The following is a 17533-nucleotide window of genomic DNA, read 5'->3' as shown; positions in this document are numbered from 1 at the left end:
CGGAGACTTTCTTGAATAAGCACGCACATACTTTCTTGACAACCGGCCGTTTCTCTGTCATACCGCTCCCCTGTTTACCTTGTCGAGTAAACATGCTCATACTTCTTGGAAACCCTTTTCTCTAAATCTTTGAATATCAATAAAGTGCTTGAATGTTAGAAAAAAGGTAAATAACTACGTCTTGCCTATTGACGGTAACCTCATCCCCGATAAAAAAAAAAACACCATACAAACAAAACAAAAGCAATAGAACAATATATGTTAAAAACAAAAAAACTTGTTTTAAAGAATGATAATATGTTTATTAAAACAAAGTACCGTACCGGTAATAAATAAACCATATCTCTGATTAAAAACTTAGAAAGAGTCCCTATAAATATACATTTTTGAACTTACCTTGTGTGATAAAGGAAAAAATCAATACAACTAAAACAACTTTCATCTTCGACTTCATTTCAAATATTGTTCGTATTTCGTTTTGCAACTATCATCACTATGGAAATATTTGAATTTATATATCTTTCACGCCTTACAATATCAATTTGGCATTAATGTGTCGTTCTTCTTTTAATTTTCTCATTGGGGAATACTATGTGTATATGAAATAATAAAATAATACTTAATAATTCAAATTTATTGAAACCCAACCTTATAGACGTTATGACAACTTCATCTCATTTTTCTGTTTTGTTATTGGTCTTATGAATAAAGCATGTTCATATATTAAAACATCGGAATTGATATTTCATGTCATTCAAACATAAAATTATGTTAATTATTCATAATCCTAAATTCAATAACATTTAGTAATTTTATTTTTGATAGTATTATACAGTCCATTAATGGAAAGGATAGTGCATTTAATCGTAGTTACAATATATATGACTAATTGTCGGAAACCATGGCATGAAAGTGAATTCGTGGGATACTTATACCGCAATGATCACTTAATAAAGCAACACTGTGATGCGGGCTTATTTGTGGTTATTTTTTTTTATAAAGAATTGTATATAATTATGAGTCATTTCAATCAATTATATGTATTTGAAATGAGTTGGTCCTCGTATATTGTATGTACCATTGACCATTTGACAATTTTTCATGTATTTGGATATTTTTTAATGCAATGCAAAAACGACAAGTTTCTACAGAATTCAATAAATTTAATGTGTCCCCTATTTCAATTAGTTACTTCAGACATACGTATATCATAATTATGGGCCTTTTTATAACTGACTATGCGGTATGGGCTGTGCTCATTGTTGAAGGCCGTACGGTGACCTTTAGTTGTTAATTTCTGTGTCATTTGGTCTTTTGTGGAGAGTTGTCTCATTGGCAATCATACCACATCTTCCTTTTTTAATGTTATATATATACAACAAACAATATTCCGAGCTTGTTTTGCTATATGATATAAAATCAAGATTGACGAGAAAAGGTTATTTATTCAAAATCATAAAATATAAAAAATACATTTGTGCAAATAAATTATTTGACAGAAAAGTTAATAATTGATAAGTTAAAATTACAATTAAGAATTGAAAAATATGAAATTACATCAACTATAAGCATATCAATTGAATAAATGACAAAGTATAGCAAAGGTTGGGGGCAAACCCATTATTCAAATGAAAGAGCGTGCCCCCATTTATAAATTGACGCTTTCAAGACCAGGTCATGCTGAAATCATTTAGTAAAATACATGTTCTATAGTACCATTTAAATATTAAGACATGTATTAAGCTATAAGAGGCTATCACAGCCTTTACCCTCAATGATGTAAAACTCATTACTCCTGATTGATCTTGTCCATCGTCCCCATATAAATATAGTCCCGCTGATCATGTTTTGATTGAATCTCGGCATTATAAACATTGAACAACCAAGAGAGTTGTTAGCCAAAGGCCCAATATATCGAGATTTCCAGCCAATCATCTAGAAGAAAGAACTTCGGGGTTACTGATGGATGCAGTTTAGGACTAGTAAATGGGTAAACACCAACAATGTCTTACAGTCATACTATTATCTTACTCAGACTCAGAAACCAAACAATAAAAATTCTGGATTTGTGGTTTCGAGCAAACAATTTGTACTCCAAGTACTGGGTTAAGTTTTATGACCAAAAGGCCATATTTACAAAAAACTGAACACTTTATCTAAATGGATCAAACCTGTTGGGTCTTACAATCAGAAGCACATTCATGAAAATTCGGTGTACAATTAGGACACGGGTTTCGAGCTCTTCACGAAGCCCGAGTTCGTGGACGCTTTATTATCTCTTACAACAAATATGTTGTTGTTTCACAAAGTTCAAAACATATTGGTTTATATATAGATTAGTTAGGTTTTCCTGTTTGAATTGTTTTACACTAGTCATTTTGGGGCCCTTTATAGCTTGCTGTTCGGTGTGAGCCAAGGCTCCGTGTTGAAGGCCGTACTTTGACCTATAATTGTTTACTTTTTACACATTGTGACTTGGATGGATAGTTTTTCTCATTGGCACTCATACCACATCTTCTTATTTATATTATATGCAAAGATCATTATTTGGAATTTCTTTTATAAAGATATTGGAATTCATGGCAAACTTGGAATCCTACATCATTCACGAAAGAGGAGATTTTAGGAAATCATAAATCTGTCTTCTTTTGTATTAAAACAAAGGACGATGAAAATATCTGGTATTTATAGTGGCTATCCTAAACTTTAAAAAAATCTTTATATAGAACGATGTACCGCCGAGTTGTCAAGAGGCAATATGTGAATTTTTGGCCAAAAAATGTTGAAATGTGGCTACCTCCATTTCAAATGATCAGTTAAGAAAAATAAATCAATTGTTTTCTGATTTTTGTGATTAACCGCTTTTCGCTTTAAAAGTGTTAGACCACCAATTCAAAATTCCTATCTATTCAACCAATTTTTCAATTTCCAAAGCTTTCTAAATATTTTACTTTAAGTTTAACTTCATAGAAACCAGGCATATCCTGAATGGTACATGTATCACCTTTCTACATAGATATAAGAAGATGTGGTATGAGTGCCAATGAGACAACTCTCCATCCAAGTCAAAATTTATAAAATTAAACCATTGTAGGTCAAAGTACGATCTTCAACACGGAGACTTGGCTCACACCGAACAGTAAGCTATAAAGGGCCCCAGAAATTACTAGTGTAAAACCATTCAAACTGGAAAACAAACGGTCTAATCTATATAAAAAACGAGAAACGAGAAACACTTATGAACCACATCAACAAACGACAACTACTGAACATCAGATTCCTGCCAATTTTCAACCAATGTTTTAAGTCTTGTAATAAAGAATGACCGTTCGGAATCCAAGTGCTACTAAAAATAACCCCTGGTTTTCTGGAATTCTTAAATAAGTATACTATGGAGCGCATTAATCCTCAATTTTTAATGCAAGCTCATAGACAAGTAAATGTTTGCTCAAAATGTTCTTAATATATTTTTCTTTCACCAAAGTTTCATTTCTGCAAACTTGTTTGTTAGTTTTAGTAAACAATGACATCAAAAGTACTATTTTTGTCAGAGAAGGGCTACTATTACATACATTCTAAATTGGAGTGAGTGAATTGGTAGTCTGACACATAAAGAGACATAAAAGGTTATCAGAAGTCTTTTGTTTTGCTTTAATTTTAATCCTTGGTTAATGTGTAGTTAACAACCATATATATCATAATTCGACTAATATTGTAAAATTCACAGCTCTATTTAAACTGACTGTAATGTATGATTTTAATAGAAAATAATTGAAATTCAAATTCTGACTACAGGAATATAAACTTTTAATATTAAGATCAATTACGGTTGATATTTTCTTGTTTGCCCTACTGCTTTAAAGGCTCTTTACAACTTTGGAGTTTAGTAAAAAATCAAAGGTAATGTAGTGTTAAGGAATACCCCTCCCCCTTTTTATCAGTTATCAGAAATGGGCCATTAATTGATCAAAAATACAGTTATGGTCAGGAAACATTTTTCATTTACTATAAGTTAATAATATTTAAGGTAGAAAACTTTTATCTAAAACACGTTATTGGGTTGGAGTGAATTTATAGTTTTTACATCAGGCTATACTATCTGCCAAATACATGGAATGACGCAGTAATATAGTAAGTAAAAATCAAAACAATTCATGAAATCTTCATAAAGACAATTTGTTGGTAGTTAACAACCTATATTTAACTGTTCAATATCACAAAAACAACTTACTGTGCATTGATAACAAATTCAGACACTTTTTTATATGCATGCATATTGTATGGGTGGAAAAAGATAAAAATAGCACAAATTCAGGTTTAAGGCTCTAATCTAGCAATATGTGACTTTTTGGCCCAAAAAATGTTGTTATGTGGCTACCTCTATTTCAAATGATCAGTTAAGAAAAAAAAATCAATTGTTTTCTGATTTTTGTGATTAACCGCTTTTCGCTTTAAAGGTGTCAGACCACCATTCAAATCCCTATCTATTCAATCAATGTATTCAATTTCCACAACTTTCTAAATATTTTACCTTAAGTTTAACGTCACAGAAACCAGGCATATCCTGAATGGTACATGTATCACCTTTCTACATGCCAATTTTCAACCAATGTTTTACGTCTTGTAATTAAGAATGACCGTTTGGAATCCAAGTACTACTAAAAATAACCTCTGGTTTTCAGGAAATCTTAAATAAGTATACTATGGAGCGCATTAATCCTCCATTTTCAATGCAGGCTCATGGTACCAGTCTTGTTTACAACTCCAGTTTCCGGTGCATGTCAAAACATGGAGGGAAATAAAATAGTCCATTTTTTTCAGAATTTTTTTCTGGACTCAATTTTTCTGTTTGATTAAAAGTTTATACTGAGTTGAAACATATGTATAGATTTTAAAAAATCTTGCATCTTTTTGGGGATATCAATCCAGGAAAGTAGAAGGATATCATGTTTACTGGAAGTGGTGCGACCTAGCAAACAGAAAGTAGAAAAAAATAGTTTTGACTTCAGGGTTACATAACTTTTTATTCTTCGTGGCATGACCCACTTTTTTTTCGATTAAATCACAATTTCAAATTAGTACATATATGATATGAACATGAACATTTTTTCTATGTAGCATTTTTTTTTTGTTTTAATTTCAAAGATCAGCTGTTTAGCATGTTAGCCTATGGAGCAGTCAATTAAAAGACTGCAACCTCACAGACCAACTAAATTTTGGCTCAAAATGGTCCAAATATATTTCTTTTTCCCCAAAGGTTTCATTTCTGCAAATTTGTTTGTTAGTTCCAGTAAACAATGACATCAAAAGCACTACTTTTTGACAGAAAAACCTACTTCTACATACATCCTAAATAAGAGTGAGTGAATTGGTGGTCTGACACCTTATACATGTCGGAGTAAGTGCCCTCAAATAAAAATTTTTACCCTTTTTTTCGATTAAGGCTATTGCATTAAAAACTATATAATAGATAAATAAGTCAAAATGACCGAAATCGTCAGTCAACAATAAATCATTCTAATATGTCTTGTTGCCATTTTATAATCAAATAATATCACAAATAAATGACACATAATCATTCTCTCTCTCTCTCTCTCTCTCTCTCTCTCTCTCTCTCTCTCACACAATAATTCTAGATATTACAACAATAAAATTTTACGCTTTCAAAACATAAAGTTAAATTGAATAGATAAAAATAAAAAATAAAAAATCACATGAAATTAGAAAAATGTTCTATAGCTTTCTCTTTTCATTTGTTCAATGCTGTTTAACTGATAAACTGCACTTTGTAGGCGGACATATGTACCTCATATCATCTAGTCAATTAGTATACAGTTGGTCTGAACCATCAGCGTTATTTAGACTAGGACGGCCCTTACTACGACTAGCTATACTTCTAATTGACACCCTACTTTCAATCCGTGATGGTTTCCTAAAACAAAAGAATGCAATACAAATAAATAATGATGAATCTTAATCGATATTTTTTCTAAATCAAATATCTTGAACACTTAAACGTTATTTAAGAACTATGTTGACCTATTCTATTATCCATTTAGTATTGTTTGTGGAAAATTGATTATAATTCTATTCACTTTCAAACAGATATGGTTTGCGCGCTGAAATCGGTATAATACATTCAAATATAGGGAGGTGGGGTATATGTCAGTGCAACAGCAACACAAAGACAGAAAGAAAAGACAAGACAGGTGTTTAAAAAATATTAGCTTTAAATCGTCTCGAGTCTACACAAGATGTATATTAAAGTAACAGAAATAATTCTCCAAACAACGAAAAACATTAAAATATGGCATACGATCATTTCTGTTAGTTACGTTTAATTTACTGCCACTTAGTAGTGTAGCTGATGTGGATTGTCAGTCCAAAGATGAGTACCGTTCGCCCTTTTACTGGTGCTTTAAAAAATCAAAATAAATTAATATCATGTGTTTAATTTTGCAGTTTATAAATTATGCTTTTTTACAAAAACTTAACGCTATTATCCTTAAGAACTGTACTTGGCTTCTACGATTTTTTTCCTTAACAAAGTAATATCTCAAAATTGATATTCCAGCAACAAGTGCCATGTCCACTGAAATATACAGCATGCTTTAATATTAATATTACTGGATCGGATTCCCTTTACCTAAAGATTGTCTGTCAATCTGGTTTGGAACTATTACAATTTTGTTTTTGAAAAGAGCCCTTTCTCTCGAATAAACCTGACAAAAGTGAAACCGGAAACACGTGTGTTGCACTGAAAGCGGCCAAAATTTTCATAAATCTATATTTATATTGAGTACATATACCTGGAAACTGTTTGTTTAATAATTTCATACATTTGATAGTCAATTCACACTTTTCTTCTGTTAAATCTCTTTCTATTTCATCCATCATTTAATAAAATTGAAGTAGAACTATAATATAGTACCTGAAGTATTTTCTGTATATCAGTATGATACCGAGTACCAAGGCAATGCACGCGATGGTTACTACAGAGGCGATAACAGATGTAACAAAAACTGTGTCTGTAAAAAACATTAAACAACAAATAAAACACATAAACCAAAAGTAATTATTGGAACTTTAATATTTCAAATTGATAAATACTAGAAAATTGGTGCCTGTTGAAACGTTTAAAGCCGCTGCATTTTTTGCACCTGTCCTAAGTCAAGAGCCTGTTGTTCAGTGGTGGTCGTTTGTTGGTGTGGTTAATAAGTGTTTCTCGTTTCTCGTTTTTTATATAGATTAGACCGTCGGTTTTCCTGTTTGAATTGCTTTACACTAGTCTTTTTGGAGCCCTTTACAGCTTGCTGTTCGGTGTGAGCCAAGGCTCCGTGTTGACGGCCGTACTTTGACCAATAATTGTTTACTTTTTACACATTGTGACTTGGATGGATAGTTGTCTCATTGGCACTCATACCACATCTTCTTATTTATATAGATTGTGAATTCTGAAATAGAAGTAGTAATTTCCTATGATTTTATCGTTTACTAATGTAGATTTATACCATTAGTGTGTCCTTTTTGTTTTCTGATCACACAAATAAATGACACACTTTCTTTATTTTAAACAGAACAAAATCTATATTAATAGAACAATAATTATGTCCATTTAGAAATTAATGTAATTGCAATAAATTGAATAAAACCTGAAGTCGGTGTATGCAGACAAAAATAAGATTGTCAGATTTTGTTAACTGTGGTTAAACATGCAATAAATATTATCAATTATTTATATTGATTCAAATTGTAATAATTATTGTTTTGTGATAAAAAAAAAAAAAAGAAGAAAATCTAAAGTATGTTTTTAGTGACTACATTTAACTAAAAAATCTAAACTTTCCCAAGCAGTGATTATTTTAGTAAGTTAAAGACACCAGAGCTTACATCACTAGCTCTAACTATATTAAATCTTATTAGATTAAGTTAATATATTGATATTTGAACTATACATGTAATATTTTGTATCATGTTTCAAATGGCAAATACACAATATCATCCTATATGATGAAACTAGAGGTTCAGTTAGTTACTAAAACAAACAATAAATAGACAGTAGCAAGTAAACACAAAACAATACATTAACAGAGTAATGAATTATTTTTAAGAATATAAAAAAGTTCAATCGTATCCTCTTTTAATAGTTACTTAGAAACTCTTGTAGAAAATAAATAATTATGTGTAAAGTGTACAACACGCTAACTTCAAGCACAAAGATATGTAAAATACCTTCACTCTTTTTATCAACTGAATGCGTCAATAGGTCAGTTTCTGTTGTAATAGTATATGGTACTGAAATATCAAATGTTAAACATTTATAGTGTCAGACTACATTTCTCCATTGAACTACTGATCAAACTGTTATAGACGATTAAGTTTTTCACAGAGTTGTACGTATGACAAAAAATATGCTGATTACAAATTATGCTCGATACAAGAGAACATTCGCAGTGCCTTCTAGGATTAGAACCATTCATATATCAACGTAAACCTTTGTTCATAGTATACAAGTTATATCATTCTCTCAAAGAATTTAAGTAACAAGAATAGTCTATTACATTTCTTTTTTTTTCTTTTTTTTTTCTAGGATTAACAGGTATTATGAAGACACAAGAGATGACAAACTTTCTTTTTGTCTTTGAAACAGCACAATATCTATAGTAAAATTTAAGGAATTAAAATAAAGATCAATCGTATCCTCTTTCAATAGTTACTTACAAACTCTTTTAGAAAAGAAATGTTTATGCGTAAGGTGTACAACACGCTAATTTCAAGCACAAAGATATGTAAATTACCTTCACTTTTTTCGTCAACTGAATGCGTAAATAGGTCAGTTTCTGTTGTAGTAGTATATGGCACTGAAATATGAAATGTTAAACATTTATTTTGTCAAACTATATTTTTTAATTGGAATTCTGATCAAACTGTTATAGACGATTAAGTTTTTCACAGAGTTGTTCGTATGACAATATATATATACTGATTACAAATTATGCTCGAAACAAGAGAACATTCACAGTGCCTTCTTGAATTAGAACCAATCATAGATCAATGTACGCATTTGTTCATAGTATACAAGTCATATCATCATCTCAAAGAATTTAAGCAACGAGTAAAGTCTATTATATTTCCTTTTTGTTTTCAGAGATTAACAGGTATTATGAAGACACAAGAAATGACAAACTTTCTCTTTGTCTTTGAAACAGCACAATATCTATAGTAAAAGAAAATTAATATGTCCATTAAGAAATTAATGTAATTGCAGAAAACTGAAAATCAACCTGAAGTCGGTGTATGTAGACAAAAATAAGAATGCCAGATATTGTTAACTGTGATTAAACAGGCCATAACAAAGAAAATTAATCTGACGCATGTTTTCATTGACTTCTTTTTAGTTGAAAAATTTACACGTTCCCAAACTGTTGTTATTAATTTTACACGAAAATGTAGACACAAAAGCTAACATCACCAGCTCTTATTATATTAAATCTTATTAGGTTAAGTTAATATATTGATATTAGAACTGTATGCGTAATGTTTTGAATAATGTTTCAAATGACAAACACAAAACGTCCTTTATGATGAAACTTGAGGTTCAGTGAGTCATTAAAACAAACAATATCAAATGAATGTTATATGAATTATTAGTTATATAGACAGTAACAAGTAAACATAAAACAATGCACTAACAGAAGTATGAATTAACTTTAAGAATTGAAAAAAATTCAATAATATCATTATAATTAACAGAAATAATATTTTTGCCAGATATTTCAATGGTCTTCTTAGAAAAACTACAAGCAGTTCAAAGAAACTTATTCTTCAATGCAGTCCTCTTTTAATAGTTACTTTGAAACTCTTATGGAAAAGAAATAATTATGTGTAAGGTGTACAACAGCCTAATTTCCAATACAAAAGATATGTGAAATACCTTCACTCTTTTCGTCAACTGAATGCGTAAATAGGTCAGTTTCTGTTGTAATAGTATATGGCACTGAAATATTAAATGTTAAACATTTACATTGTCAAACTACATTTTTCAATTGGACTACTGATCAAACTGCTATAGACGATTAAATTATTCACAAAGTTGTACGTATGACAATCAATATACTGATTACAAATTATGCTCGGTAAAAGATAACATTCACAGTGCCTTCTTGAATGAGAACCAAACATAAATCAATCAAACATTTGTTCATAGTATACAAGTCATATCATTCTCTCAAAGAATTTAAGCAACGAGAATAGTCTATTACATTTCTTTTTGTTTTATGAAATTACCAGGTATGATGAAGACACAAGAAATGACAAACTTTATTTTTTTCTTTGAAACAGAACAATATCTATATTAACAGAAGAATAATATGTTCATTAAGAAATTATGGTAATTGCACAAAATTGAAAACAAACCTGAAGTCGGGGAATGTTGACAAAAATAAGAATGCCAGATATTATTAACTGTGATTAAACAAGCCATAACAAAGAAAATCAATCTGAAGCATGTTTTCATTGACTTTATTTCAATTGAAAAATTCACACTTTCCAAAACAGTTGTAATTAATTTTATAAGAAAAAGAAGACACCATAAGCCAACATAAACAGCTCTTATTTTATTAAATCTTATTAGGTTAAGTTAATATATTGATAGTTGACCTGTATGCGTAATGTTTTCAATAATGTTTCAAATGACAAATACAATATCTTCCTTTATGATGAAACTTGAGGTTCAGTAAGTCACTAAAACAAACAATATAAAATGAATGTTATATGAATTATTAGTTATATAGACAGTAACAAGTAAACACAAAACAATGCACTAACAAAGTTATGAATTAACTTTAAGAATTGAAAAAAGTTCAATCGTATCCGCTTTTAATAGTTACTTAGAAACTCTTGTAGAAAAGAAATGATTATGTGTAAGGTGTACAACACGCTAATTTCAAGTACAAAGATATGTAAAATACCTTCACTCTTTTCGTCAACTGGATGCGTAAAAAGATCAGTTTCTGTTGTAATAGTATATGGCACTGAAATATTAAATGTTAAACATTTACATTGTCAAACTACATTTCTCAATTGGACTACTGATCAAACTGCTATAGACGATTAAATTATTCACAAAGTTGTACGTATGACAATCAATATACTGATTACAAACTATGCTCGGTACAAGATAACATTCACAGTGCCTTCTTGAATGAGAACCAAACATATATCAATCAAACATTTGTTCATAGTATACAAGTCATATCATTCTCTCAAAGAATTTAAGCAACGAGAACAGTCTATTTCATTTCTTGTTTTTAGTTTTCTGAGATTAACAGGTTTTATGAAGACATAAGAGATGACAAACTTTCTTTTTGTTTCTGAAACAGCACAATATGTATATTAACAGAAAAATAATATGTCCATTAAGAAATTAATGTAATTGCAGAAAATTGAAAACAAACCTGAAGTCGGTGTATGTAGACAAAAATAAGAATGCAGATATTGTTAACTGTGATTAAACATGCCATAAAAATTATTAACTATCTATTTTAATTCAAATTGAAATAACTATTTTGTAACAAAGAAAATAAATCTGAATCATTTTTTCATTGACTACACTTAATTGAAAAATTTACACTTTCCCAAACAGTTGTGATTATTTTTATACAAAAAAGTAGACACAAAAAGCTAACATCACAAGCCCTTACTTTATTAAATCTTATTAGGTTAAGTTAATACATTGATATGTGAACTGTATGCGTAATGTTTTATATAATGTTTCAAATGACAAATACAATATCATCCTTTATGATGAAATTAGAGGTTCAGTGAGTCACTAAAACAAGCAATATAAAGTGAATGTTATATTAATAATTAGTAATATAGACAGTAACAAGTAAACACAAAACAATGCACTAACAGAAGTATGCATTAACTTTAAGAATTGAAAAACGTTCAATAATATCATTATAATTAACAGAAATAATATTTTTGCCAGATATTTCAATGGTCTTCTTAGAATAATTAAAAGCAGTTGAAAGAAACTTATTCTGCAATGCAGTCCTCTTTTAATAGTTACATTTTGTACTTTGAAACTCTTATGGAAAAGAAATAATTATGTGTAAGGTGTACAACACGCTAATTTCCAATACAAAAGATATGTAAAATACCTTCACTCTTTTCGTCAACTGAATGCGTAAATAGGTTAGTTTCTGTTGTAATAGTATATGGCACTGAAATATTAAATGATAAACATTTACATTTAAATTGTCAAACTACATTTTTCAATTGGACTACTGATCAAACTGTTATAGACGATTTTAAGTTTTCTCAGAGTTGTACGTATGACAATCAATATACTGATTACAAGTTATGCTCGATACAAGAGAACATTCACAGTGCCTTTTTGAATTAGAACCAATTATATATCAACGTAAACATTTGTTCATAGTATACAAGTCATATCATCCTCTCAAAGAATTTAAGCTACGAGAATAGTCTATTATATTTCCTTTTTGTTTGATGAGATTAACAGGTATTATGAAGATACAAGAAATTACAAATTTTTTGTTGTCAATGAAATAGAACAATATCTATATCAACAGAAAAATAATATGTCCATTACGAAATTAATGTAATTGCAGAAAATTGAAAACAAACCTGAAGTCGGTGTATGTAAACAAAAATAAGAATGCCAGATATTGTTAACTGTGATTAAACAAGCCATAACAAAGAAAATTAATCTGAAGCATGTTTTCCTTGACACCATTTTAATTGAAAGATTTATACTCTCCCAAACAGAATTAATTTTACACGAAAAAGTAGACACCAAAAGCCCACATCACCAGCTCTTTTTATATTAAATCCTATTAGGTTAAGTTAATATATTGATATTAGAACTGTATGCGTAATGTTTTGAATAATGTTTCAAATGACAAATACAATATCGTCCTTAATGATGAAACTTGAGGTTCAGTGAGTCATTTAAACAAACAATATCAAATGAATGTTATATGAATTATTAGTAATATAGACAGTAACAAGTAAACATAAAAAAATGCACTAACAGAAGTATGAATTAACTTGAAAGATTGAAAAAGTTCAATCATATCCTCTTTTAATAGTTACTTAGAAACTCTTGTAGAAAAGAAATGAGTATGTGTAAGGTGTACACCACGCTAATTTCAAGTACAAAAATATGTAAAATACCTTCACTCTTTTCGTCAACTGAATGCCTAAATAGGTCAGTTTCTGTTGTGATAGAATATGGCACTGAAATATTAAATGTTAAACATTTACATTATCAGACTACATTTCTCAATTGGACTACTGATCAAACTGTTATAGACGGTTAAGTTATTCACAGAGTTGTACGTATGACAATCAATATACTGACTACAAATTATATTCGATACAAGAGAATATTCACACTACCTTATAGAATTAGAACCAATCAGATATCAACGAAAACGTTTGTTCATAGTATATAAATCATATCATTATACATGTCAAAGAATTTTGCAACAAGACGAGTCCATTTCATTTCCTTTTCGTTTTCGTTTTCTGAGATTAACCGGTATTTTGAAGACACAAATGAAATGGACTTTCCTTTTTCTGTGAAACAGAACAATATCTTTATCAACAGAAAAATAATTATGTCCATTTAGAAATTAATGTAATTGCGGAAAATTGAAAACAAACCTGAAGTCGGTGTATGAAGACAAAAATACGAATGTCAGATTTTGTTAACTGTGAATTAAACATGCCATAAATATTATTAATTATTCATATTGATTCAAATTGTAATAATTATTGTTTTTTTTTATAAAAAGAAAATAAATCTAAAGCATGGTTTTAGTGACTACATTTAATTTAAAATTAATTACATTTTCCCATGCAGTTGTAATTATTTTTATACACCAAAAGCTTACATCATAAGCTCTTTTTATATTAAATCTTATAATGCTAAGTTAATACATTGATATTTTTACATGTAATGTTTTGTATCATGTTTGAAATGACAAATACAATATCATTCTACATGACGAAACTTGAGGTTCAATCAGTTACTAAAACAAACAATATCACATGAATGTTATGTGAATTATTCGTTATATAGACAGTAACAAGTAAATATAAATCAATACACTGACAGAGTTATGAATTAACTTTTAGAGAATTTAAGATTAACAGATATTACAAAAGTCTTCTTATAGTTAAATAAAAGAAATCTTATTTTCAATGAAGCTCTCTTTTAATAGTAACTTTGTATCTGTATTGGAAAAGAAAACTCGTTCATTTTCAATACAAAGAGATATACAAATACCTTCACTCTTTTCATTAGCTGAATGGTCAGTTTCTGTTGTAATAGTATATGGTACTGAAATATTAAAAGTAAAACATTAACATTGTCAAATTAAATTTTTCAATTGGACTATGATTAAACTGTTAAAGATTATTAAGTTATTTTCAGTTGGTACGTATGACAATCAATATACTGACTAAAAATTATACTTGATATAAGAGCAAATTCACACTGCCTTCTTGAATTTGAACCATTCATATATCAACGTACACATTTGCCATAGTATACTAGTAATATCATCATGTCAAAGAATTTATACAATGAAAAGGATCCATTATCAATTACTTTTTTAAGTCTTCCTCTGAGGTTTTCCGGAGGAATGATAGTTTCCTTTATTCAAACTAGAAGATAATACAACAAATTATTTTTCTTGCCATAATAATTAAATTAAATGTTTTTATAAGCCCTTTCCCCTCTTTTAGAAATAGATATTGTTCACCGTTTCAATTTGTTGACGAGTGGATACCTTCATCCAAATCTAAAGTAAATCTGGTCAGTATGAAGGCACTAGCACGGCGACAACTAAGTGTAATGGGCGAATTCACAGACGCGTTGAAAGTATTATGAAAATCCCTAAAATGTTAAACAGTTCGAATGAAGAAACAAACGGTCTGAATGATAACAGAACAATAAACGAAAAACAAATATGACAGACAGCAACTAACGACAACCTCTGAATTACAGGCTCCTGACTTTAGATAGACACATATAGAATGTGGAGGGGTAAAACATGTTTGTGAAACCTCTACCATCTAAATAAATTATGATCAGTCAGACAAAAGTATCAATCAGTACACATTCAACGGATTTAATGTAGGGACTTCATAAAAAATCTGAGAAATGCACGACGTTTTGCACTGTAAAATTAAAGGAACATAATATCGACAGGATGTAGAACCATAAGTTTTCATAATGTTTTTCAATACATGTTTAGTAGTGTTTAATTTATGAAATATAATTAATGTAAGTATCCACAAAAACAATATTCAAAGATCGTTAAACGTATTAAAATTTAAATCCCTCAAGAATAACTTTATTCAAAAGATCAATGAGTTAACATGGATTGTGGTTAAATTTACATGCAATATAAACAACATTACCGTAGATGTGATTTTATGTGTTTTAAACGTATTTTTTCTGGTTTTGTTGATAATTCATTGATAGGAAGTTATGTATGGTTGTATAAGTAACTCTCTTCTGATGACCTCTGCTTATCAGTGAATGCAGTGTGGTGATTTCTATATGTTTTCTTGTCACACTTGTAACAGTTTTGCTTTGATCAATTACCTTTACTCCTTATACGCTGTATATATAATTAAAACATAGACTTACCTGTACATTCACTTTCATTTCTAGAAGCAATAAATTGCGTTGAATAACCCACTGGACAAGTTTTACATGATAACTGTTTACTTATATCCTGAAAGTATCCCTTTGGACACATTACACAAAAACCACTACTCCAGTAAGTTCCAAATGGACATTCAACTGAAATATAGAAATCTCTAGGAGTGATAGTTGAATATTTTGAAAATGTATGACAATTTTCTTTTTCTCATTTGACCATCATAGTATTTAAGAGTCTTAATCATAAAATCTTTTCAACAATTTCATATAGATATCATAGAATTCATAGAATAAAAATATTTTGAATGCTTCACATAGCGCCTTTACTTGTAAGACTATATAAACTCAGGCTTAAAATCTCATTTTCTTTCAAAACTACCAAATAAGGACAACAACACGTTATAAATTTCATGCGTCCGAAGCGCTTTTCTGTGTTTACCTTCATCAGGAACGCTCAAAGCCGAATATTTGAAAGCCAACGATGTAAAAGGACCTAAAAAAATAGCCAAATCCATCTGAGGCCAACTTTGCCTGAGGGAGTTGAAACCTTAGTTTCTTTATAATTTCAAAATTTATAAACGGGCAATTTTAGATAGTTTGTTATAAATCATGTCTGTACCGAAATACTGACTACTGAGCTGATGATACCCTCGGGGACTGATAGTCCTCCAGCAGAGGTATTACTCATTGCTGTAAAAAATGAAAACAACATGTTGTAAATTTCATGCGTCCGATGCGCTTTTCTGGATTTACCTTAATCAGGAACGCTCAAAGCCGAATATTTGAAAGCTAAGGATGTAAAAAATCATAGTTTTAAGGAATCTTTACTAGGACTTGTAATTTGGTTACATAGCAAGCAATACAATACAATACAATGTTGCCAGAACCCCAAAGTATACACATAAATCTATGGTAATATGAAATGTAGTAAGGAATCAACGATTTTTTTCAAAAGTAAAGCTATTATGGAATACATTTTGGGGATGTTATTGCCACATATATTCATTTAACCGCTACATTCATATATGAGAATATTGTGTCAGACGGAATGAATTTTACCTCACTCAGTATATATTTGACGAGTCATCCTATTTCTCGATTACCGCTTATTTTTTAGGCTTTGCGTTTTTCTCTCGGAGAAAAACGGGTACTATGATTTTGATATCTGGATATCAAAAGGGCATTTGCTGCAATTTTGACAGCATAAGATGAAAAATATAAACTATGTTTTTTTTGTTTTTTCGTTTTTGTTTTTGTTTTATATATATATATATTACAAACAAGGCATTTTGAAGGATCATTCGCTATCAGATATCAATTTGGAAATAATCCACAATAAGCCCCAAAAACTGCGTTGATATATATAGTATTGACTGTTAAGGCAATATTTCGACCATCAATAATTTAGATCAAATGCATGTAACGTACAATTTTACCCTTGTTAGACGAGATTGCAAATACGCTCACCATGATCAGTTATTCAAAAGGATTAAAGCTACAAAAGTGAAACTAAGAATACAACTAGAAAACTTATTACGTTGAATAATTCGATTCGCAAACAATCAATTTGATATATGTTACAGGTAAAATGATAACGTACATCATAAATTATATTTATGATATGAAATCAAACAGAACTACCGAAAGTTTACAATTGCACCTGCTATTTATACGTATTTGTTCACAACGGATATCCCGATCCGAAATCGGCGTTGGAATCCGAATCAAGAGGAGCAATTAATGAAAATTTTAAAACGGTGGGTAGCCAAATCTGAACCCGATCCCCACGGAACATAATTCCTCCGTGGGAATCCGATCCAAATTTTA

At 29.8% G+C, this 17533-nt stretch overlaps 1 protein-coding gene across 1 annotated transcript in view; it reads right to left on the bottom strand.

Annotated features, from left to right (window-relative positions):
- Positions 1 to 4179: 4179 nt before the first annotated feature.
- LOC127729739 (uncharacterized) overlaps positions 4180 to 17533 on the bottom strand; it is a 76574-nt gene continuing 63220 nt past the window's right edge. The window contains exons 19-28 of the mRNA XM_052237611.1: positions 15692 to 15847; positions 14321 to 14374; positions 13204 to 13266; positions 12165 to 12227; positions 10971 to 11033; positions 9935 to 9997; positions 8799 to 8861; positions 8233 to 8295; positions 6932 to 7028; positions 4180 to 5932 (exon numbers count right to left, since the gene is read on the bottom strand). Of these exons, the coding sequence (XP_052093571.1) occupies positions 5821 to 5932; positions 6932 to 7028; positions 8233 to 8295; positions 8799 to 8861; positions 9935 to 9997; positions 10971 to 11033; positions 12165 to 12227; positions 13204 to 13266; positions 14321 to 14374; positions 15692 to 15847 (797 nt within the window). The 3' untranslated portion in view covers positions 4180 to 5820. The remainder of the gene's footprint in view (positions 5933 to 6931; positions 7029 to 8232; positions 8296 to 8798; positions 8862 to 9934; positions 9998 to 10970; positions 11034 to 12164; positions 12228 to 13203; positions 13267 to 14320; positions 14375 to 15691; positions 15848 to 17533) is intronic.

This window comes from Mytilus californianus, unplaced genomic scaffold, assembly GCF_021869535.1.
Source record: "Mytilus californianus isolate M0D057914Y unplaced genomic scaffold, xbMytCali1.0.p SCAF_2, whole genome shotgun sequence".
In the NCBI taxonomy this organism is placed as follows: Eukaryota; Metazoa; Mollusca; class Bivalvia; order Mytilida; family Mytilidae; genus Mytilus; species Mytilus californianus.
Note: the sequence above shows the minus strand (reverse complement) of the source record. Positions and strands in the feature narration are given on the sequence as shown.